We start from the raw sequence: 25,570 nt of genomic DNA, 5'->3' as shown, positions 1-25,570 counted from the left end.
GGAGCTTTCCCATTTGTATTCCACACATTTTTACCTGTATAATTTATTTTCTGCTTCACATATTCACTATTTTCTTTACACTGTTGGCATCAGATTCTGCAGAAAGTGTTGCTCGGTTGCAGTGAGAACATGCTGGGATCTCTGGCAGTGACTGCCTGTCAGTTTATGGAGGAGCCAGGAATGGATGTCCAAGTCAGAGAGTCCAAGCATCCCTATGACAACAATGCTACCATTGAGGTATTGTAATAATTTTTCTGTGTATTTTGATTTGTTTTGGGATATGGCATTGTGCTACCATAGGCGATGCTACTTTGGTTTAAACAGGATATGAAACCGTGACACAGAAAAGCCACACAGTTTACTGCATCTTTTAACATGCAACAAAGCCCATGAATTTATTCAGTGCCTTTCAAATCCTCAATGTCCTAAAGCACTGTTGAAATGTAGGAAATACCCAGCCAATTGGTGCACAGCAAGGTCCCACAAACAGCAATGAATAAAGGATCAATTAAATTACCTTGATGGATATATGTTTGGCCAGGACATGAGGGAGAACTCCCCTACTCTTGTTCAAATAGTTCTGTGGAATCTTGTACATCAACCAGATAGATCCTCGATTTAATGTCTCATCTGGAAAATGGTGCTTCTGACAGTGCAGCACTTGACTATCAAGCTAGATTATATGCACAGCCTTCTGACTCGGGCGTGAATACTATCAACTGAGCCAAGGCTGATGCCACAGAATGTCTGTAGGTAATTATAGATGAAGTGAAATGGGATAATGAATTTTGAAGAACTTTGAGCATTGAGTTGTCATTGCCTCCCATCAAGATGATGGGCGATCTAATTGGAACCATAGTAAAAAAAAGAAAGCACTAGAAATTAAGAATTTGCAGGTCTGCAGAGTTTCCCATGCACAGAATGGTGTCAGAGACTTTACAGAGCAGAGGTAAAAGGTGGACACTGTGTAGGGTGGAAGGAGGGAATGAAAGTAAGCTGGGGAGAGGTGAAAGTTTTTTTGGAGACTTCTGAAGCCAGGAAGGATGAGAAAGAATGTATCAAGAGTACAGAAACAAATTAATTTGGACAACGTGATACAGGGTTCAAAGAGAAAAGTCAAAATCGTAGAGCAGAGTAATGATTTGGGTAAAATCAAGCAGATTGCAAGAGGAAGGGACAGAGAGTTTAATGATGGTAATAGGGCATTTGCAACTCAGGCCACATCAAGGAAAAATAGTAAAAATTTAAAATTAAAGGTGGCATGTTTGAATACACGAAGCGTTCGCAACAAGATGAATTCATTAATGCCACATACAGAGATAAACAAGCTTGTTCTTGATCAGTAGCCATTAATGAGAGACACATTTTATCTGTGTAAGTGAATGATTTGTGAGAGTTAAAATCGGGCCTGTGGTTACACGGTGACTGAAGTTGGGCACAAAATATTCTAGGATACGTGAACTTTTATAAAAAGATGGGCAAAATAGAAAAGGAAGGGCAGTAGCCCTGATAAAAGATGACAAAAAGGCAGCAAGAAGAAAGGGTCTTAGCCCAGAAAATCAAGAATATAAAATCAATATTGGTGGAGCTAAAAAATAAGAAAGAGTAGCAACTGGTGGGAGTAGTTTATAGGCCCCCTAGCAATAACCCTAGTGTTGGACAGAGTATAAACCAGGAAATTAGAGAAGCATGTAACAAGAGTAATGCAATGATAGCATGAGACTTTAATCTTATAGATTGGTAAAACCAAACTGGCAAAAGTCATTTGGCAGGCGAATTCATGAAATGCATTTGAGGCAGTTTTCTAGATGAACCAACTAGGGAATAGGCAGTTTCAGATCTGGTATTGTGTAATGAAACAGGGTTAATTAGTGATCTTTTATAGATCCTCCTGGGAACAGTGATCATAATGTGATCGAATTTCATATTACGTTTGAGAGTGATATAGTTAAACTTTGAAACTACACTAAATGTAAACAAAGCCAATTATGGAGGTATGAGGAGCAAGTGGACCGATATAGATTGGGAAATTAGATTAAAAGATATGATGGTAGATAAACAATGGCAAATATTTAAAGAAAAATACATAATTCTCAACAAATATGCATTCCCCTGAGAAATAAAAATATCTCTGGAAAAGCGGTATCGCCATGGCCAACTAGAGAAGTTAAGGATAGTGTTCGATTAAAAGAGACTTATAATGTTGCCAAAAAGTGTAGTTAGCCTCACGATTGGGAGGATTTTAAAAATTAGCAAAGAGAAAAGTAGAATATTAGTAAACTAGCAAGAAATATCAAAACAAGCCATAAGTATGTAAGAAAGAAGAGATTAGTGAAATTAAATGTGTATTCTTTCGAGCCAAAGATATGAGAATTTATAATGGGAAATGAGAAAATGGCAGAGACATTAAACAAATATTTTGTGTGTCCTTTCACGGTAGAAAACGCAAAACACACGAAATTAAGGGAACCGTCCAATGAGAGTTGAGGAATGTAAAAGTAATTAATACTCGTAAAGAAATTGCTGGAGAAGTTAGTGGACTAAAAGCTATCAAATCCCCTGTCGCTGATGGCTTACATCCTAGGATTTTAAAAAAATGGCTGCAGAGACAGTGGATGCATTTATTTTGATCTTCCAGACTTCCCTCGATTCTAGAATGGTCTCCATGGGTTGGTGCCATACGAGAGGTTGTTGCACAAGATTAGGGCTCATGAGTTTGGGAGTTGGTTAATTGACAGAAAACTGAGTAGGAATAAAGGAGCCATTTTCAGGATAGCAGGGTGTAACTAGTGGATTGCCACAAGAATCAGTGCTTGGACCTCCGATATTGGCAATTTATATCAATGACTTAGATGAGTTCTGAAGAAGGGTCACTGACCTGAAACATTAACTCTGCTCCTCTCTCCACAGATGCTGCCCAGACCTGCTGAGTTTTTCCAGCACTTTGTTTTATTTCAGATTTCCAGCATCCGCAGAATTTTTCTTTTATTTACTTAGATGAGGGGACTGTACGAAATATATCCAAGTTTGTTGATGATAAAATGTTAGGTAGAGAAATAAGCTGTGAGGAATAGGCAGAGAGGCTGCAAAGGAATATAGACCAGTTATGTGATTGAGCAAGAAGGTGCCAGATGGAGTATAATGTGGGAAGTGTGAAATTATCCACTTTGGTAGGAAGAATGGAAAAGCAGAATATATTTAAAAGCTGAGAGACTGATTGTTGGTATTCAGAGGAATTTAGGTGTCCTTGTACATGAATCTCAGAAAGCTGACATGCAGGTGCAGCAAACAATTAGGAAGGCAAATGGTATGTTAACCTTCATTGCCGTGATCTCACTGAAATGTAAAAATTCTTAAAGATTTATTTCACTATTAATCAAATGAACAACAAATGTGCATTTTTGTGAAGCTTTAAATGAGAAGATTAATTTATTGACTTACTTTCTCATTACTATGTTGGACGCTGATTTAGTGAGATACCTGGCATTATTTTTGCTTACACAAGCAGTCAGTGTTTGCCCTCATACCTGTAGCAATGTGGAGAATTCCAGATAGATGTCCAGCTGCCAGCAGTGATCTTGATCACTCTCTCTCTGACTATGTGTGCCTCTCTGTCTCCCTGTCCCCCCCTCCCCCCCCCCCCACGTGATGTCCTCTGTCTGTCCCCCGCTTTCGGCCCCCCCCCCTTTCCACTCTGTGGCCACCCCCCCTTTCCACTCTGTGGCCACCCCCCCTTTCCACTCTGTGGGCCCCCCCCCCCCTTTCACTCTGTGGCCCCCCTTTCACTCTGTGGCCCCCCCCACCCCCTTTCACTCTGTGGCCCCCCCCACCCCCTTTCACTCTGTGGCCCCCCCACCCCCTTTCACTCTGTGGCCCCCCCCACCCCCTTTCACTCTGTGGCCCCCCCCTCCCCCCTTTCACTCTGTGGCCCCCCCTCCCCCTTCTCTCTGTGCGTCCCCCCCCCCTTCTCTCTAACAGTTGCAGGAAGCAGGAGCGCTCAACACTGCAGGCTTGAAGTTGGTCTTTTTTTTTCAAAACATCGTGTTGTCATTTTCACAGCTGACAGATGCTGATATCAGGAACAGAGGTTTCCTAACTGTGGATAGATTTGTGGCTTTCGGCGGGTTCCAAATCTTTGTTAAAAGGCAGCCGGAAAACCCCGAATCTGTTGCCAGTTGGGAAACCGCTGTTCCCAGTATCAGCAGATGTCAGCTGTGCAACTGTCAGCACGATGTTTTTAAAATCCGGTCTGAAAGGAGAAAAGAATGGAAACTTTCTCATCTCTGAAATACATCTGCGGGCCTTATGTTGGACACCCCTGCTCTCGAACTAGGGATCATAGTCTCAGGATAAGGGATCAGCCATTTAGGACTGAGGTGAGAAATTCCTTCACTCAGAGGATTGTGAATCTTTGGAGTTAGCTACACTACAGGGCTGTGGATGCTCAGTTGATGAGTATATTCAAGACTGATATCCATCGGCCTTTGGCCACTAACGGAATCTCGGGATTTGGGGTAGGGCAGGAACGTGGAGTTGAGGTAGAGGTTCAGCTGTGATCTTATTGAATGGCAGAGCAGGCTCAAGGGGTCATCAGGCCGAATACTCCTATTTGTTATGTTCTTAACTGCCATTTTAAGCCAGTTGAATGGTAAGGATCAAAAGATCGACACGCCGAACCGTACTGTGACCACATTGATCTTTTCAGACAAATCTAGAAATGCGAAAGGATGGTCCCAACAGAGCACAACTGGATATGCAAACTTACCCACAGTGCACTGAGGATTAAAACCGTAAAACTCCAATAAATAAACTTTAGGGCAGCATAATCAAAAAGTGTGCAGGCCATAGCTTCTTGGTAAACTTAATTCATGGCACTTAGCCATAAATCAGATATGGTTTATAAGTTCTTGTGCAGCACTTTGAATATTTCTGTACCAAATCTTTGGCTGGTTAAAAATGTTCTGGTTAAAAATCTTCTATGGGAAAAGTGACAAAGCAGCCAATAAAAGGCAAGTACTTTTTTTTTTGACCTTTAGGACAAAGTTCACATCCCTGGTGCTATTTACCTGTCTGTGAAATTTGATCCTCATTGTGTGTCTGAGGATGGCTGTGATGAGTTGTTGATGTCCAGCAGTAGTGACTTCAAGCAAGATCGGCATACATTCAGTGGATCATCACACAAGTGGATTGACTTTGACATTCCAGGTAGAATTTTTATACAATCGGTCAGTCATTGTTTCAAGTCTGTGTGCCCTCATCAGAGTGCTGAATGGAATATTTTATTAACATTTTGCATTGGAGCATGTACCAGTTGAAGTGTACGCTACTGATGTCCTGACCAATATTTTTCTGTCTCAGTTGCAGTACAGTTAACCCCCTGACCCCAAACAAGTCCCATATTCCATAAAACGGTCCGAGTAACTCTGCAAAAGGAGTTATTTTGTACAATGTGAATATATTAAAGCAAATTTTTAATGCAGTTTGATAAACGATTTGTGTTTTCAGGCTTTCATTATAATTGTGAAGATTATACTACTTTTCACTATCAACTACTGTAAATTAATCCTGGCAGATGAATAAACTGTTGTTGAAACTTGTTATTTACTGAACAAGAATGTACTGTAGTCCTATGGAATTGTTCTGACAGAGCAGGCAGATAGGATCTTAGTGAAATTACTTGTCCAGAGGATGGTGATTTGCAGTGGAGTGCACCCTTGTTGTATTAGGTGTAAACTTGAACTGTTTCATTTGATGGTTGCACTACACCTTTGGAACACATTTACTATGATTGGAATAGTGGAAAGATCAACTGGGGAGGGGAAAGCATGAAGCTCAGTCGTTACTGAAAGTTTCACACTGAGTTTCCTCAGGAAGGAGTGTGCTTTGTTGGAACTGGGTTGCAGAAGTAAAGACTGTACTAATAATGCATAAGTTCTTTTCTGCATTTCAGTCAGCAGTGCCTCCTAATGATGTCTATATAGATGCCTTTGTGCTGGACAAACCAGTCCTCCTAATTTTGTGGGAAAGCAAGAATAGGGCATAGAAACTGACTTTAGAGGAAAAGAAAAAGTAAAGGCGGGAGGGGAATAGTGCCAACATGAAGCATTAAATCTACAATAGTACTTGGGGTAACTGTTATTACAAATAGTTGTCCGTTGTATCCATTGTTTCTTTACATGGCCTGAAGGTCTTTTTTAAGGAAGTTGACTTCCACTGCTCCTTATCTACTGGTGCAGTAGCAGGACCCAGGACTGTAACAGTGAAACTCCCTTGTGATCTGAATTCGATCTTGGTGTCTTACACAGCTGCTCTCCTTCAGTGTCTGTGAAGTTGGATTATTAACACTGGATGAGGGGAACTTTGATAATGAGAATGATGTGAGTTGTTTGAAATCATTCCAATTTTTGAAATGAAAACACAATTCTGGAGACTCATCAGGTCTTGCAGCATCTCTGGAGCAAGAAACAGTTAATATTTCAGGTCAAAGACCTATCGTCTGACTGGAAAAGGTTAGAGATTAACAAGTTTAAAAGAAGTTGGGGGGAGGGAAGAACAAAGGAAGGTCTGTGATCGGGTGGAAGACAGGAGAGGTTAAATGATAAGGGATGATGGCATAAGGCAAAAGGAGATGGTAATGGGACAAGTAAAGGAACAAAATATGTGTCTAGATGTGATGTAAATGAGAAAAGCAGAATCAATACCAGCAGCTGCCGTCCAAAAATTTTTTTAAAAGGGGCAGAAGTTGTGATCTGAAATTGCTGAACTCAGTGAGTCCAGAAGGTTGTAAAGTGCCTAATGGGAAGATGAGATGTTGTTCCTCGAGTTTGAGTTTAGTTTCTTTGGCACGTTGTAGGTGGGTGAGGACAGAGAGGTCAGAGTGGGAGTGGAGAAATAAAATGGTAGGTGACTGAAAACTCAGGGTCATGCTCGCAAGCTGTAAGGAGACATGCCGCAAAGGGATCACCTAATCTGCATTTGGCCTCCCCAATTTAGAGGAGACCGCATTGTGAGCAGCGAATACAGTTAGTAAACTGAAAGGAAAAACAAGCAAATCGATGTTTCACTTGGAAGGAGTGTTTGGGGCCGTGGATGGTGAGAAGGGAGGTGGTAAAAGGGCAGATGTTTCATCCAGGTCCAGGCGAGGACTGGCTTAGTATTTCCTGTTATTTCAGATTTCCATCATTTGCAGCATTTTGCTTTTGCATAACAGTTTCTGTCTCCGTACTGTTAGAAAAATGAAAAGCATGAGAACTAGTTTGCTCCAGTGGGTATAACATTGACTTCTCAGCAAAGCACAATTTCTCTTCACCTTGTCCTACTGTTTGGAACAGCAGTTTGGTGCTTCGCAGCTTCTGTTGCTCCGCTTTTAAATCCTCTTTTACGGTCTCCACATAGATCGGAAAAAGGTTACAACACCAATCTGTGATGTGTCTCTGAATAACTGGGCATGGCTAACAAATTATTATTGCATTTCTCTGAGAACTTTATTTTTAGTTCATTCTCAGGATAGGGGTCATCGCTGGCAAGGTCAGCATTTAATAACCATCCCTAGAGCTACATCTGAGTTTCTTACTAGGCTATTTCAGAGAGCAGTTAAGGGTGAACCACATTCATGTGGGCCTGGAGTCAGATAGGTCAGAACCAGGTGGGTTTTCAAGACAATCCAATAACTTCAGGGTCATCATCTTATTTAAACAGAATACAAATTCTTAAACTACCATGGTGCCGTTTGAAATCGTGTGGATTATTTGTCCAGGCCTCTGAGTTATTTATCCAGTAACATAACTCCTACACTACTATACTGTAGTTACCATTTTTCTGTCTACTGGTCTACAACTCAGCATGCCGGTATGTAGGGAAACTAGCCTCTTTTGCTAAAAACACATATTCACATAGCTCCTGTCAACGTCTTACTTGCAAAAAAAAAAAAGTACGAGAAAAGATAACCTGAACCAATCTCTGAAGTTCCAAGAGGGAGATTTTAGAGGTACCGAATGAGATGGGTTGAATATTTTGTATTCTGCCACATTTTTCACCAAAGAATAGTGACGCACGGATGTCAATTACCTGTTTATTAAATCCAAAAATTAAACTTTGAAGCACAAATTGGCAGGTCTACAGGTAGCAAATATTTTTGTATCTTGGTTTTCCACAACAACATTGAGATTTTTTTTTAGTGGTAAGTTTCTCACCTGCCATATGGACACTAATTTTTTTTAATTTCTTCTAGGTGATACACTGTATTACAGGTTTACATCGGACCTGGACACCAATGATTGGGGTTATAAGTTCACAGTGACAGGAGGCCACCGTGGGCGGTTCCTGACTGGTGAGTACATTCGTACATGGCGAAAAGTAGCCTGCTTTCTCTATTTTTAAATTTTTTTTCGTTTGCTTTCTCCTTTTCTCTTCCTCTTCTCTTATCTCCCTTTGCTATTCTCTCTTCACTTTCATTGTCTTTTCTCTCCCATTCTCTGTCAGTTCTTTCTGCCATTTCTGTCCTGTTCTTTCTCTCTCACTCCTTCTCTGTTCCCTGCTTACTCTCTCTCTGTCTGTGTCCTGTTCATGTTCTATCTCTCTCTCTCTTCCTGTCTGCCCTGTTGTCTTCCTTGCTTTCTCTAACCTGTGTTCTTTCTCTTTTCTCCCTCGCTCTTTCTCTCTTTTTCTTTCCCACCCCCCCCCCCCACCGCACACACCCACCACCCCCCCCCCATCTGTTCCTCCTAGCTTTCCTCATCCATGCTTCTGTTACCTCTAGGTTTGATTATTCTAACGCATTTCTGGCCAGTCTCCCATGTTTTAACTTCCCGTAAATTTGGCGTCATACAAAACCCTGCCGCCTATGTCCCATCTCGCACCAAGTCCCGTTAACCCATTATCCTGTACTCTCTGACCTACGTTGGTTCCCAGTTAAACAGCATCTCAATTTTAAAATTCTTATTTCTGTTTTCAAATCCCTCCATGGTCTTGCCTCTTCATATCTCTGTAATCTCCTCCAGACTCACAACTCTTCGCGATATTGTCGCTCCTCTAATTCTGGCCTCTTCAGCATCCCTGATTTCAATTGCTCTTCCATTTGCGCTGTGCCCTCAGATGTCTGAGCCCTAAGCTCTGGAATTCCCTCCCTCAACCTTTCTTCCTCACTTTCCTCCTTTAAGGCACTCCTTAAAGCCTAGCTCTTTGATCAAGCTTTTAGTCCTTTTTCATAGTATCTCCTTATGTGGCTTAGTGTCAAATTTTGGTTTATGATGTCCCTTGGGGCATTTTATTATTTTAAAGGTGCTATATAAATACAACTTTTTTTATTCTCCCTGTCTGCTTGCCTGTCTGCTTGCCTGTCTGCTTGCCTGTCTGCTTGCCTGTCTGCTTGCCTGTCTGCTTGCCTGTCTGCTTGCCTGTCTGCTTGCCTGTCTGCTTGCCTGTCTGCTTGCCTGCCTGCTTGCCTGTCTGCTTGCCTGCCTGCTTGCCTGCCTGCTTGCCTGCCTGCCTGCCTGCCTGCCTGCCTGCCTGTCTGCCTGTCTGCCTGTCTGCCTGTCTGCCTGTCTCTGTCTCTGTCTGTCTCACGCGCTCTTGCACTCGTTCCCCCTCATCCTATTCTCTTTATTTTCTGCTCTGTATTTTCTCCCACATTCTCAAGTCTGCTAAGTGGCCTATTCGTGCATCTGTTTAAAACAGTAGTGTCCCATGCGTAGAACTGAAAACCTATATTTTTGATAGTGTGGGCAAACAAATAATGATGATGAATTAGTCCTATTCTTTAAAGTTGATAATATGACTGAAGTCTTTAATTTACATGTATTTGTTTTTAACACACCTCACATATAGCTAATTTTATGCAATATTTACTGTGCTATTTGGAGAAGGCACCGGACCTACTGAAGTGATTTTGTGTATAATGTCATTGAGCCTTGCTGTTCTGTTGAAGCATTCAACCCATTTGCCGGCTCTTTCAATTGCCTAATGACAATTCCATATCGAGGTGTATGGGCACTGTGTTATTCATTGCATAGTGAGGCTAAACTTCTGAGTTTCAGAGCTCAATTCCTGCATTAGTTTCTCTTCGTTTAGGCTCCTGTTCAGACTCTGATGATGTGTTCCTCTCTTTCTCTCCAGGGTTTGAAATACTCAAGCAAATGCTTTCAGAGGAGAGGATTCTCCCACACCTTCCGCTAGCTGAAATTTGGGAGTGGCAAGTGGGTGTAGCCTGTCAGCAGATGGGACATCAACGACTAAAGGCAGTCCATCTGCTTTTGAGGATACTACAGTGCGCCTCTCACAGGTACAGCAGCAATCCTGAAGCAGAAGGAGTTCACTTCATATCGATGTGTATTTATTATATATTAAAATTGCTGAGTGGACAACAGCACTACATTTGTTATCTGGGAATGGGAGTGCGGGTCAGTTGGAGGGGGACCCGTAAAGTATTTCAGCTGGGTGGGGAGGCACAGGCTTTGGCGAGTTTCTTGGAGTCCGTCAGTTAGTAGGATTCTCCTGTGCCTGGTGACACATGAACCCATTACTTCCACTGCTGTTTGTCCAGAGCAAGCTATTTGACTCCAATTAGAGTGTCACCTTGCCTCAACTCCAGCAGATGGCGGTTCTCCACATGTGGTTTGCATTTACCAGACTGTAACAGACCTGTTTCCTTAATAAAAGCCATTTTTATATGAACAGGTCATTAGTCTGACTCACTTGTCCCTTCCAGGAGAACAGTGCTCTGCCTTTAGTCTGGTTCCTCTAGTCTGACCCATCTGACTTGTCCGTCCCTACCAGGAGTTGTACTCCTGCCAGCATAGCTCTCAGACTTGTGACAGCACGCAGTCTTCTCACCATGTCGAGGTGCAAACCCTAGGAAAGGTGGTAGCATGGACTTCAAATCCTCTTAGGATGGGTGTAGAGCAAACCTCAATATCTCACTGGGTGCAGGGACCTCAAATACTATCTAAGGGGGGAGTTTCAAAGAGCTTTTTGATCTCCTTGGGGATCCTTGATCTCAGTTTCTGTTAATTTATAAACTCTCCATGGAGAGGGAGGTGCATAAAATTAGGTGGGGAGATCTTTTCTTTATTCTCCTGATGCCTTGAGTACAACCAGTGTAAAGGAGCTGCAAGCTAACACAGATTTTGACATTTCTTGGGTTAAATACAGTTATAATGTTGGATTTGAAGCTAATATTACATTACTTATAAATACTGATCACAGCACCACCTTAAGGTGTTAGAAAAAGGTGTAGTGCCCAGAGTACTTGTGGATTGCTAATGCTACACCTATATTTAAGAAGGGAGATAGAACATGTCCAGAGAACTATAGACCAATCAGCTTAACATCGGTGGTAGGAAAATAATGGATTCCTACTAAAGGAGAAAATGGAAAATAATCTAGAAACCAGAAATATAATAATGAATAGTCAGAATGGATTTCAAAAGGGAAAGTTGCTTCACCAACCTCATTGAATTATTTGAACAGACAACCGAGGGAGTAGACAAAGATAATATCGTAGATATAATTTATGTGGATTTCCAAAAGGCCTTCAAAAAGGTGCCACATGCAAACGAATAAGATCAGAGCATGCTGAGTCCGAGACAAGTAGTAGAATGGGTAGCTAACTGGCTGCAAGACAGAAAGCAGAGAGTAGGAGTGAAAGATAACTATTCAAACTGACTGAAGGTGGAAAGTGGGGTCCCACAAAGACCTGGGAACACTATTCATAATTTATATTAACGATTTAGACTTTGGAATTAAAAACACAAATTTCTAAATTTGAGGATGACAAAGTTGGGAGGGATAGTCAGTGCTGAGGAGGACTGCAACAAGTTACAAGAAGACATTAATAAACATGCAGAATGGGACTATAATTGACAAATGAATTTCAATATAGGTAAATGTGAGATATTACATTTTGACAAGAAAAATAAGGAGGTTACTTATATTATTTGGAAAGTAAGAATGTAAATGAGGTAGAGGGGAAAAGTGATGTGGGAGTACAAATATTAAAAGTAGCAAGGCAATTTATTAAGGTTGTACAAAAAAACAAACCAAGCATTATGGTTTATTTCTAAATGCATAGAATTGAAAAGTAGAGAAATTATGCTAAACTTGTACCAAACCTTGACTAGACCACATAGAGTACTGTATACAGTTTTGGTCACATTGTAAAAACAATGTAGAGGTGCTGGAGTGGGTGCAAAGAATATTTTGAAGTAGAGAAATGGTGTTCGGGAAATTGATGGGATTGAAGGCCGATAAATCCCCAGGGCCTGATGGTATGCATCCCAGAGTACTTAAGGAAGTGGCCCTAGAAATAGCGGATGCATTGGTGGTCATCTTCCAAGATTCTATTGACTCTGGAACAGTTCCTACAGATTGGAGGGTAGCTGATGTAACCCCACTATTTAAAAAGGGAGGTAGAGAGAAAGCAGGGAATTATAGACCAGTCAGCCTGATGTCGGTAGTGGGGAAAATTCTAGAGTCCATTATCAAAGTTTTATAGCAGAGCACTTAGAGAACTGTGGTAGAATCGGGCAGAGTCAGCATGGATTTACGAAAGGGAAATCATGCTTGACAAATCTACTAGAATTCTTCGAGGATGTAACTAGTAGAGTTGATGGGGGGGAGCCAGTGGATGTGGTTTATTTGGACTTTCAGAAGGCTTTCGACAAAGCCCACATAAAAGATTAGCGTGTAAAATTAAAGATTGGGGGTAGTGGATTTCGATGGATAGAAAACTGGTTGGCGGGTAGGAAACAAAGAGTAGGGATAAATGGGTCTTTTTCCGAATGGCAGACAGTGGCTAGTGAGGTACCGCAGGGATCGGTGCTAGGACCCCAGCTATTCACAATATACATTAATGATTTAGATGAGGGAACTAAACGTATAATCTCCAAATTTGCAGATGACACAAAACTGGGTGGGAGGGTGAGTTGTGAGGAGGATGCAGCGAGGCTTCAGGGTGTTTTGGACAAGTTGAGTGAGAGGGCTAATGCATGGCAGACGCAGTATAATGTGGATAAATGTGAGGTTATCCACTTTGGTAGCAAAAACAGGAAGGCAGATTATTATCTGAATGGCTATAAACTGAGAGAGGGGAATATGTAGCGAGACCTGGGAGTTCTTGTACACCAGTCGCTGAAGGTAAGCATGCAGGTGCAACAGGCAGTAAAAAAGGCAAATGATATTGAGTTGGATGATCAGAATGAATGGCGGAGTGGGCTCGAAGTGCCTTCATATGGAGAGGATTCATGTCCAGGAGCAGGGATGTCTTGCTGCAATTATACAAGGCCTTGATGAGGCCACACCTGGAATATTGTGTGCAGTTTTGTTCTCCTTATCTGAGGAAGGATGTTCTTGCTATAGAGGGAGTGCAGTGAAGGTTTACCGGTCTGATTCCTGGATGGCGGGGCTGACGTATGAGGAAAGATTGAGTCGGTTAGGATTATATTCGCTGGAGTTCAGAAAAGTGAGGGGGGATCTCATAGAAACCTATAAAATTCCAACAGGTCTTGACAGGGTATATGCAGGAAGGATGTTCCTGATGGTGGGGCAATCCAGAACCAGGGGTCATAGTCTAAGGATATGGGGTAAACCTTTCAGGACTGAGATGAGGAGAAACTTCTTCACCCAGAGTTTAGTTTTAGTTTAGAGATACAGCACTGAAACAGGCCCTTCGGCCCACCGAGTCTGTGCCGACCATCAACCACCCATTTATACTAATCCTACCCTAATTCCATATTCCTACCACATCCCCACCTGTCCCTATATTTCCCTACCACCTACCTATACTAGGGGCAATTTATAATGGCCAATTAACCTATCACCCTGCAAGTCTTCGGCATGTGAGTGTGTGAGCCTGTGGAATTCGCTACCACAGAAAGCGGTTGAGGCCAAAACACTATGTTTTCAAGGAGTTAGGTATAGCTCTTGGGTCTAAAGGGATCAAAGGGTATGGGGCGAAAGCGGAAACAGGCTATTGAGTTGGATGATCAGCCATGATCAGAATGAATGGCGGAGCGGGCTCGAAGTGCCGAATGGCCTACACCTCCCATTTTCTATGTTTATGTGAAGAAGGATAGCAGAAATATGGAGGTATACCTATCAGGAAAGGATGAACAGGCTGGGTCTTTTTTTTTAAAGAGAAGGTTGAGTGGTGACCTGATAGAGGTCTAAAATTTTGAAATGTTTTGATAGAATAGACATTGAGTGTTTCTACTTGTGGGGAAAAGCAAAACTAGAGGCCATCAATATAATAAAAGCAAAATACTGCGGATGCTGGAAATCTGAAACAAAAACAAGAAATGCTGGATTCACTCAGCAGGTCTGGCAGCATCTGTGGAAAGAGAAGCAGAGTTAACGTTTCGGGTCAGTGACCCTTCTTCGGAACCGGCCATCAATATAAGATAGTCACCAAGAAATTAAGTAGGAAGTTCAGAAGAGACGTCTTTACCCAGAGAGTGGTGGGAATGTGGAACTTGTTAGCACAGGGAGTGGTTGAGGTGAATATAAATGCATTTAAGGGGAAGCTAGATAAGCATATGAGAGAGAAGGGAATAGAGAGTTATGCAAGTAGAGTTAAATTAAGAAGGATGGGAAGAGGCTTGAGTGGAGCATAAACATGGACTGGTTGGGCCAATTGGCCTATTTGTGTGCTGTGCATTCTATATAATTTCATGTTTAAAAAAAATTTCTGTAAGTAAATACGGAACCTTTTAAATTGGGTTTTCCCTTGACAAAGCTTGACGTAGGTGTTTTTGATGTACCACTCGGAGAGATATACGTATATTATGTGTGTGGCATGTGTGTACGGATAGATCTAGAGAGTGATCTCTCAGATAGCATTGTGTCCATTGCATTTATTTGATGGTTAACTTGAATTATGGATAATTCTAATTTTTTTAATGCATAATCTGATTTTGAATCATCAGGAGTAAATTCAATACCTTTCAAAATTGTAACACCAGAAAGTCTGGCCTCTAACCTCTAACCTGTTAGACGTCAATGGGATATAATAGAATGATTGTCTCAAATAATCACTTATTTATTAATAATGGGTCTGATTTTGCAAATAACTTAGAAGTACAAGTGATGAATTAGAAAATCAAGCTATCCCATCCTTCATAAAGTGTCAAAACTACCGTTCACAAGCTCAACCGATCAAATCCTTTCCTCCTCTTGTCATTGTTTGCCATTTTCCGTAATCATATACAGCTAAAAATGACTTCTAGAACTAACATATTATAAAAGGGCTTCCATTTTTTGTTAATTTTTTTTTGAGGACTCATTTAAATTGTGGAAATGGATTCATTTTGGAAGGCTGAAGATGTCATAGATGCTGGACTTTGTTTTGTTATTGAAAGTTCACTGAAAGGACACTTGATATTGTGTTTGAAAGCAACCTTTATTGGCTATCACATGCCCTAAGATAAATAAAGAACAGAAACCTTGGTGACTTGGGGGAGATGTTTACATCGAAATGACATGTTAAGATTTATGAGGGTCAGGAGGTGGTTTTGCTTCTGAGATATTGTTTTGGTTCAGTTGGGGTGTGGACAGTGTTAAAAAGCTTTGTAGCCTGCTAAAAAGAAACCCCCAGCTCATGTTTCCTGCACCTCTCTAAGAGATCCAGAGTGTCAGCTCCTCTTTCACTACCTCTCTGAAAAAACCCTGCAAATCCAGAGTTTGATAACTGAAACACCTTTTGCCATATTTGGCCTGGAAAGCCTACCAGACTATTTCTCGACATCTCCTGAATGAACTGCTTCTGAAAAGATCCCAGTGATCAGTCCGTGTATAGCCGGACGCCAGACCAAAAGGGATATCCTTCCATACCTTCTCATTTTTTTTCTTCAAGAATTACCAAGTATTTGGCCAAAGTATTCCTTTTTTTGTCATTTTTTTGTGAAAGAGCTCTGCAGAGAAAATTTTTTTATTTTTCTTTCACCAGTGTGTGTGTGAAGGGGATATTTAAAAAGAGAACTTTCATATTTCAATTGTGTGTTAATGTTTTCCTTCTTTACTGGATAGGGTTTGTTTTGTATTAAACTGATAATTTTGTTGTTTATTAAAGAAACTTGGTTGGTGTGTTTTATTCTGGGATAAAGAGTAGGATATATGATTGACCATATCGGTAACTGGGTAAACATTTAAATATATTTTGTGACCTATGGAGAAGTGGAACTTGAGAAGACAGTGCACTCCTCCCGCCTCGGTCTTGACACAGATTTTTTTAAAAACAAGCTCAATTCTGCAAAACAAATCTATTCATTAACATAAGTTTGGTCACTTAATTATCACAGAAGCCTGGCCTTCTATCTGGGTCCTGAGGTTAGAATCATGAATTTCACTTGGGAATTTCCGGTTGCTATGGACAGGTTCTATGCATGAGTGCAGTGCATCATAGCAGCCATCATTTGCTGCTTTGTGGAACCAGAGTAAACCATGACAACCCATGTTACAAGGCAATTGTATATGGAAGGACTGGGGAGCGGTATCTGCTATGAACAAATAAGTGGGCATTTTCAGATTGATACTTTAACAATAATTAATTATAATTCATTGATTAAATGGGTTTCTTCCAATTTTAGTATGAAGACAGCATGTAGATAGTCCAACTAGGGATGGGACCATTCTGGACCTGGTATTGGGGAATGAGCCCGGCCAGGTGGTCGAAGTTTCAGTGGGAGAGCATTTCGGGAGCAGTGACCATAATTCCATAAGTTTTAATGTACTTGTGGATAAGGATAAGAGTAGTCCTCGGGTGAAGGTGCTAAATTGGGGGAAGGCTAATTATAACAATATTAGGCAGGAACTGAAGAATTTAGATTGGGGGCGGCTGTTTGAAGGTAAATCAACATCTGACGTGGGAGTCTTTCAAACGTGAGCTGATTAGAATCCAGGACCAGCATGTTCCTGTGAGGAAGAAAGACAAGTTTGGCAAGTTTCGGGAAGCTTGGATAACACGGGATATTGTGAGCCTCCTCTGCACCCTCTCCAAAGCATCCACATGCTTTTGGTAATGTGGCGACCAGAACTGCACGCAGTATTCCAAATGTGGCCGAACCAAAGTCCTATACAACTGTAACATGACCTACCAACTCTTGTACTCATTACCCCGTCCGATGAAGGAAAGCATGCCGTATGCCTTCTTGACTACTCTATTTACCTGCGTTGCCACCTTCAGGGAACAATGGACCTGAACACCCAAATCTCTCTGTACATCAATTTTCCACAGGACTTTTCCATTTACTGTATAGTTCACTCTTGAATTGGATCTTCCAAAATGCATCACCTCGCATTTGCCCTGATTGAACTCCATCTGCCATTTCTCTGCCCAACTCTCCAATCTATCTATATTCTGCTGTATTGTCTGACAGTCCCCTTCACCATCTGCTACTTCACCAATCTTAGTGTCGTCTGCAAACTTGCTAATCAGACCACCTATACTTTCCTCCAAATCATTTATGTATATCACAAACAACAGTGGTCCCAGCACGGATCCCTGTGGAACACCACTGGTCACACGTCTCCATTTTGAGAAACTCCCTTCCACTGCTACTCTCTGTCTCCTGTTGCCCAGCCAGTTCTTTATCCATCTAGCTAGTACACCCTGGACCCCATGTGACTTCACTTTCTCCATCAACCTACCATGGGGAACCTTATCAAACGCCTTACTGAAGTCCATGTATATGACATCTACAGCCCTTCCCTCATCAATCAACTTTGTCACTTCCTCAAATAATTCTATTAAGTTGGTAAGACATGACCTTCCCTGCACAAAACCATGTTGCCGATCACTGATAAGCCCATTTTCTTCCAAATGTGAATAGATCCTCTCCCTCAGTATCTTCTCCAGCAGCTTCCCTACCACTGACGTCAGGCTCACCGGTCGATAATTACCTGGATTATCCCTGCTACCCTTCTTAAACAAGGGGACAACATTAGCAATTCTCCAGTCCTCCGGGACCTCACCCATGTTTAAGGATGTTGCAAAGATATCTGTTAAGGCCCCAGCTATTTCCTCTCTCGCTTCCCTCAGTAACCTGGGATAGATCCCATCCGGACCTGGGGACTTGTCCACCTTAATGCCTTTTGGAATACCCAACACTTCCTCCCTCCTTATGCCGACTTGACCTAGAGTAATCAAACATCTGTTCCCGACCTCAACATCCGTCATGTCCCTCTCCTCGGTGAATGCAAAGTACCCGTTTAGAATCTCACCCATTTTCTCTGACTCCACGCATAACTTTCCTCCTTTGTCCTTGAGTGGGCCAATCCTTTCTCTAGTTACCCTCTTGCTCCTTATATATGAATAAAAGGCTTTGGGATCTTCCTTAACCCTGTTTGCTAAAGATATTTCATGACCCCTTTTAGCCCTCTTAATTCCTCGTTTCAGATTGGTCCTACATTCCCGATATTCTTCCAAAGCTTCGTCTTTCATCAGCCGCCTAGACCTTATATATGCTTCCTTTTACCTCTTAGCTAGTCCCACAATTTCACCTGTCATCCATGGTTCCCTAATCTTGCCATTTCTATCCCTCATTTTCACAGGAACATGTCTCTCCTGCACGCTAATCAACCTCTCTTTAAAAGCCTCCCACATATCACATGTGGATTTACCTTCAAACAGCTGCTCCCAATCTACATTCCCCAGCTCCTGCCGAATTTTGGTATAGTTGGCCTTCCCCCAATTTAGCACTCTTCCTTTAGGACCACTGTCGTCTTTGTCCATGAGTATTCTAAAACTTACGGAATTGTGATCACTATTCCCAAAGTAGTCCCCTACTGAAACTTCAACCACCTGGCCGGGCTCATTCCCCAACCAGTATGGCCCCTTCCCGAATTGGACTATTTACATACTGCTCGAGAAAACCCTCCTGGATGCTCCTTACAAATTCTGCTCCATCTAGACCTCTAACACTAAGTGAATCCCAGTCAATGTTGGGAAAATTAAAATCTCCTATCACCACCACCCTGTTGCTCCTACATCTTTCCATAATCTGTTTCCATATTTGTACCTCTATCTCACGCTCACTGTTGGGAGGCCTGTAGTACAGCCAGAACATTGTTACTGCACCCTTCCTATTTCTGAGTTCTGCCCATATTGCCTCACAGCTCGAGTCCTCCATAGTGCCTTCCTTCAGCACAGCTGTGATATCCTCTTTGACCAGTAATGCAACTCCTCCACCCCTTTTACCTCCCTCTCTATCCCACCTGAAGCATCGATATCCTGGGATATTTAGTTGCCAATCATTCCCTTCCATTAACCAAGTCTCAGTAATAGCAATAACATCATACTCCCAGGTACTAACCCAAGCCCTAAGTTCATCTGCCTTACCTACTACACTTCTTGCATTAAAACAAATGCACCTCAGACCACCAGTCCCTTTGCTTTCATCATCTGCTCCCTGCCTACTCTTTCCCTTAGTCACGCTGACGTCATTATCTAGTTCCTTACAGGCTTTAGTTACTACCTCCTTACTGTCCACTGACCTCCTCATTTGGTTCCCAACCCCCTGCCACATTAGTTTAAACCCTCCCCAACAGCGTTAGCAAAAGCACCCCCAAGGACATTGGTTCCAGTCCGGCCCAGGTGGAGACTTGCAGTTTGTAATAGTCCCACCTCCCCCAGAATCGGTATCAATGTCCCAAAAATCCGAACCCCTCCCTCCTGCACCATCTCTCAAGCCACGCCTTCATCCTGACTATTCTTTCATTTCTACTCTGACTATCACGTGGCACTGGTAGCAATCCTGAGATTACTACCTCTGAGGTCCTACTTTTTAACTTGGCTCCTAACTCCCTAAATTCTGCTTGTAGGACCTCATCCCGTTTTTTACCTATATCATTGGTGCACAACAACAACTGGCTGTTCACCCTCCCCCTTCAGAATGTTCTGCAGCCGATCTGAGACATTCCTGACCCGTGCACCTGGGAGGCAACATCCCATTCGGGAGTCTTGTTTTCAACCACAGAACCGCCTATCTACTCCCCTTACAATCGAATCCCCTATGACTATAGCCCTTCCACTCTTTTTGCCGCCCTTCTGAACAGCAGAGCCAGCCACGGTGCCATGAACCTGGCTACTGCTGCCTTCCCCTGGTGAGCCATCTCCCTCAACAGTATCCAAAACGGTATACCTGTTGTGGAGGGAGATGACTGCAGGGGACACCTGTGCTGCCTTCCTGCTCTTTCTCTGCCTTTTGGTCACCTATTCCCTTTCTCCCTCAGCAATCCTAATCTGCGGTGTGACCAATTCACTAAACGTGCTATCCACGACCTCCTCAGCATCGCGGATGCTCCAAAGTGAGTCCATCCGCAGCTCCAGAGCCGTCATGCGGTCTAACAAGAGCTGCAGCTGGACACACTTCCTGCACATGAAGGAGTCAGGGACATCAGCCGTGTCCCTGAGCTCCTACATTGAGCAAGAGGAGCATAACACGGGTCTGAGATCTCCTGCCATTTTTAATCTTAAACTTAACTTAGTCTGAAACTTAGAAAAAATGAAAAAGGAACGAAAAGTTTTTACCAATCACCCGATTAAAAAAAAAAGTAGAAAATGCGTTACCTTATCTACATACCACCGAGTCCTTTTTTTTTTTTTGGTTAGAGGAGGAGGGTGGGAGACACTACCCGTGTAGTTTCTCGGGTTCAGCAAAGGCCCAAATATATAGGGTTTTACTTACCCAGCAGCCCCTTGGTCCGCCGAAAACAAAAGGGAATTAAGTTTAAGCTGAAACTGACCTTCCCAGCTGCTCACTCGCTCGCACTCTCTGCTCCCGAATAAGCTGCTGCAATGAAAGGTAAGTTATTTTAAACGGCACAAATATATAGGGTTTTACTTACCCAGCAGCCCCTTGGTCCGCCGAAAACAAAAGGGAATTAAGTTTAAGCTGAAACTGACCTTCCCAGCTGCTCACTTGCTCGCACTCTCTGCTCCCGAATAAGCTGCTGCAATGAAAGGTGAGTGTGAGATGGCAGTAAATGAGGGTGATTGTTAGTGTTGGCTGCTCAGATAGGGATGTGAGGAGGTGCCTGGTGAGAGAGAAATGAGTGGAGCTGCAAGGTATTTTAGTCTGAGGAACACTGTGCAGGAGAATGCTGGGAAAATCAGAGTGTTGTGGTTGGCACCTGGATGTGTGATGCCACTCACCTTTCCTGCTCTCTCAAGATCATTGAACCTCTTGTGGCACTGAATCCAACTGTGAGGGACCACACTCCTGCTGCTTATTTCATCAACCACTTGCAGCCACACCTGTTGGATTTTAGAGGCTCGCCTCTTTCTCATGTCCATGGGTAGCAGTGCTTCTCTGTGGGCCCTCAGAAGCCTCAGCGTCGACTGTAGGGAAGAGTCAGAGAATTGGGGTATTGGGCAGGGTGGTGGTGGGCGCAGCCGTCCCATGTTGTGCTTCTATTCTTCTGATTGATGAAGCCTCAGTAATTAATCTGCAATGAAACTATTCTGATCCATGCTGAGGTCCCTTTAAATAGAAATCCTTCCATTGACAGGTGCCAGCCATCATCATGATTGTTTGGGAAACCCAGAAGCAGGGTGCTAATAGGGACAAGAAATGCTGGAGTCACTCGGCGGGTCTGGTAGCATCTGTGGAAAGAGAAGCAGAGTTAACGTTTCCGCGGGTGCTGCCAGACCTGCTGAGTGATTCCAGCATTTCTTGTTTTTATTTCAGATTTCCAGCATCCACAGTATTTTGCTTTCATTATAGCAGGGTGCTACTGCTGTGGATTAGTTAAACAACCATGGCAAAGCCTGCTGCTCTCAGATTCGGGTTCCCAACCTGCTGCCGACCCCATCACCCCTCCTGCTAGCCTATCGGTTTTGTCAGAATTCTGCCCATCAATTTAAAATTCATCATCCTAAACTCCTTCCATCTCTGCAGTCTCCTTCAGGTCTTTAATGCTTCCATCCCCCCAAAATGTGCTATTCCACTCACTCTGGCCTTTTGCCATCCAATTAATGATAGTCTTCAGGTCCCTGAGTCTACTCTCTTGGGCTCTCATCCCTGAACCTCTGTACCTCTCTCCTTTTAAAAAGTCTTCTATCAACCACCTTTAGGCTAAGGTTTCAGGTAACCCTCCTCGTCTTTCCCTGCTTTGCTTAGCAACAGTTTTCCCACCTGACTGCAGCAAGTATTTTTTGGTTATGAGGGTATAACCCTAACTTGTTTTATTTGTCAAATGAACAGCTGCCTTGTGGGCGTCTCGGGAGAGACCACGGCTAAGGGAGTAAACCCTAACAGAAAATCCGGAGTGGAACCCCGTAGGCGGTCATGTGTCACCTTTGGCATGTTTCCGGCAGTTCCTGCAGCCATACCGGTGCCAAACGTCGTGCTCTGCACTCCTTTGGACCCCACCAGAAAGGCCGAGAGGGGGGTTTTGACGCTTGGGCAACTCTCAACCTCCATACATTCGCCCAGGCATGCGCCATGGAGAGGTCACCCATAGTTGCCTCACAGCGACTGACACCACTGACCACCTCTAGGCGCTTACCCATTGTCTCTCGAGACAAGGAGGCCAAAGAAGAAAGAAGTCAAAAAGAAAAAGGAAGCATTTGTAAGGGCTGGAAGGCTAGGAACAGACAAAGCACTTGAGGAATATAAAGACAGTAGGAAGGAACTTAAGCAAGGAGTTAGGAGGGCTAAAAGGGGTCATGAAAAGTCATTGGCAAACAGGATTAAGGAAAATCCCAAGGCTTTTTATACATATATAAAGAGCAAGAGGGTAACCAGGGAAAGGGTTTGTCCACTCAAGGACAGAGATGGGAATCTATGTGTGGAGCCAGAGGAAATGGGTGAGGTGCTAAATGAGTACTTTGCATCAGTATTCATCAAAGAGAAGGACTTGGTGGATGATGAACCTAGGGAAGGGAGTGCAGATAGTCTCAGTCATCTCATTATCAAAAAGGGTGTTGGGTGTCTTGCAAAGCATTAAGGTAGATAAGTCCCCAGGGCCTGATGGGATCTACCCTAGACAACTGAGGGAGGCAAGAGAATAAATTGCTGGGGCCTTGACAGAAATCTTTGCATCCTCATTGGCTACAGGTGAGGTCCCAGAGGACTGGAGAATAGCCAATGTTGTTCCTTTGTTTAAGAAAGGTGGCAAGGATAATCCAGGAAATTATAGGCCGGTGAGCCTTACGTCAGTGGTAGGGAAACTATTAGAGAGGATTATTCGGGGCAGGATTTACTCCTATTTGGAAACAAACAAACTTATTAGCGAGAGACAGCATGGTTTTGTGAAGGGGAAGTCGTGTCTTACTAATTTGATCGAGTTTTTAGAGGAAGTGACGAAGGTGATTGATGAAGGAAGGGCCGTGGATGTTATCTATATGGACTTTAGTAAAGCCTTTGACAAGGTCCCGCATGGCAGACTGGTACAAAAGGTGAAGTCACACGGGATCAGAGGTGAGCTGGCAAGATGGATACAGAACTGGCTCGGTCATAGAAGACAGAGGGTAGCAGTGGAAGGGTGCTTTTCTGAAAGGAGGAATGTGACCAGTGGTGTTCCGCAGGGATCAGTGCTGGGACCTTTGCTGTTTGTAGTATATATAAATGATTTGGAGGAAAATGTAGCTGGTCTGATTAAGTTTGCGGACGACACAAAGGTTGGTGGAGTTGCAGATAATGATGAGGATTGTCAGAGGATACAGCAGGATATAGATCGGTTGGAGACTTGGGCGGACAAATGGCAGATGGAGTTTAATCCGGACAAATGTGAGGTAATGCATTTTGGAAGGTCTAATGCAGGTGGGAGGTATCCAGTAAATGGCAGAACCCTTAGAAGTATAGACAGGCAGAGAGATCTGGGCGTACAGGTCCACAGATCACTGAAAGTGACAACGCAGGTGGATAAGGTAGTCAAGAAGGCATACGGCATGCTTGCCTTCATCGGTCGGGCATAGAGTATAGAAATTGGCAAGTCATGTTGCAGCTGTACAGAACCTTAGTTAGGCCACACTTAGAATATTGTGTGCAATTCTGGTCGCCACACTACCAGAAGGACATGGAGGCTTTGGAGAGGGTACAGAGGAGGTTTACCAGGATGTTGCCTGGTCTGGAGGGCATTAGCTATGAGGAGAGGTTGGAAAAACTCGGATTGTTTTCACTGGAACGACGGAGGTGGAGGGGTGACATGATAGAGGTTTACAAAGTTATGAGCGGCATGGACAGAGTGGATAGTCAAAAGGTTTTTCCCAGGGTGGAAGAGTCAGGTACTAGGGGACTTAGGTTTAAGGTGCGAGGGGCAAAGTTTAGAGGGGAGGTGCGAGGCAAGTTCTTTACACAGAGGGTGGTGAGTGCCTGGAACTTGCTGCCGGGGGAGGTGGTGGAAACAGATACAATAGTGACGTTTAAGAGACATCTTGACAAATACATGAATAGGAAGGGAATAGAGGGATATGGGCCCCGGAGGTGCAGAAGGTGTTAGTTTAGGCAGGCATCAAAATCGGCGCAGGCTTGGAGGGCCGAATGGCCTGTTCCTGTGCTGTACTGTTCTTTGTTCTTTGTTTAAAGTAGTGCTGACCAGTGAATAGAGTTTCTCTGGGTGTTGGTCCTGTGGAACTAAAATGCTATGTGTACCATTGAATAGTCTAACGTGAAGTGGTTTTCAACAATCTAAATTCAGTGTCCAGTGGGCCTTGATTCACAACACAAAACACTATATTGCAAAACCATTCCCATTATGAGCTTGATTTGGAGTGTTCAAACTCTGGTGATTAGGGAGTGAATAGTAAATGATGCATTTGTATAGTATTGTGGGTTTTTCTGGCATAGTACTTTGTGTTGGTGTTGGGTACGAAGAGTGCGAAATGGTCTATTCTCTTGCATTGATACCTGTTCCTTGCTAAAATGACCTATTTGCCCAAAAAAAGTTTTGGATAAATTTGTATGTTTTAGTGCAGCACGTGTAAGTTCCAGTCCACTTTTAGTCTGCAATTGCCATTGAAACATTCTGAATGCAGTTATGGTGCAAGTTGTCGAAAAGTCTTACCTCATTATGGTGAAGCCTCCTTCATATTGGTTCTAGTATAGTATACTGTTCCAGTCTAGCTACAAAACTGGTATCTACCCGGCAATGTGCAAAATTGCCTAAGTGTGTCCTGAACACACAAAGCAGGACAAATCCAACCCGACCAATTGCTACCCTATCAATCTACTCTCGATCATCAGGAGCCGATAAATATGGCCCGAGGATCGCGGCCTAGCCACTTATCTTCCGAAAGAGGAGAGCAGTCCAGGCACGCCGCAGTTTTGAAAAAGAAAAGTCAACCGTGACATCACAGGAAAGCTGCAAGGTGATTGGTTGGTGAGTAACAGCTGTTAGTGCCTGGAAATAGCTTAAAAAAATCAGGGGATAGTTTTTTTTTTAAACCTACCTTATAAGTGATGAGGTTAGTACAACTAAAGTGTGTTTTTTTAAATTAGTATAATTTAGATTGCAGTGCGTAGTGTTTGGAGTAGAACAAGGCCCCTAGCATAGTGAGTATTTTTTAATTAAAGGGAGTAACTAATTAATCCAAACGTAAGTCATGGCAGGAGAGCTCGCACCCGAGATATGCTCCTCC

General features: G+C 43.0%; 1 protein-coding gene across 1 annotated transcript in view; it reads left to right on the top strand.

Annotated features, from left to right (window-relative positions):
- Positions 1–25,570, top strand: part of zzef1 (zinc finger, ZZ-type with EF hand domain 1) — a 305,676-nt gene that overhangs the window by 235,215 nt on the left and 44,891 nt on the right. Inside the window, 4 exon segments of the mRNA XM_068010068.1 lie at positions 94–237; positions 5,037–5,205; positions 8,231–8,329; positions 10,114–10,279. Coding sequence (XP_067866169.1) covers positions 94–237; positions 5,037–5,205; positions 8,231–8,329; positions 10,114–10,279 — 578 coding nt within the window.

This window comes from Heterodontus francisci, chromosome 30, assembly GCF_036365525.1.
Source record: "Heterodontus francisci isolate sHetFra1 chromosome 30, sHetFra1.hap1, whole genome shotgun sequence".
NCBI lineage: Eukaryota > Metazoa > Chordata > Chondrichthyes > Heterodontiformes > Heterodontidae > Heterodontus > Heterodontus francisci.
Note: the sequence above shows the minus strand (reverse complement) of the source record. Positions and strands in the feature narration are given on the sequence as shown.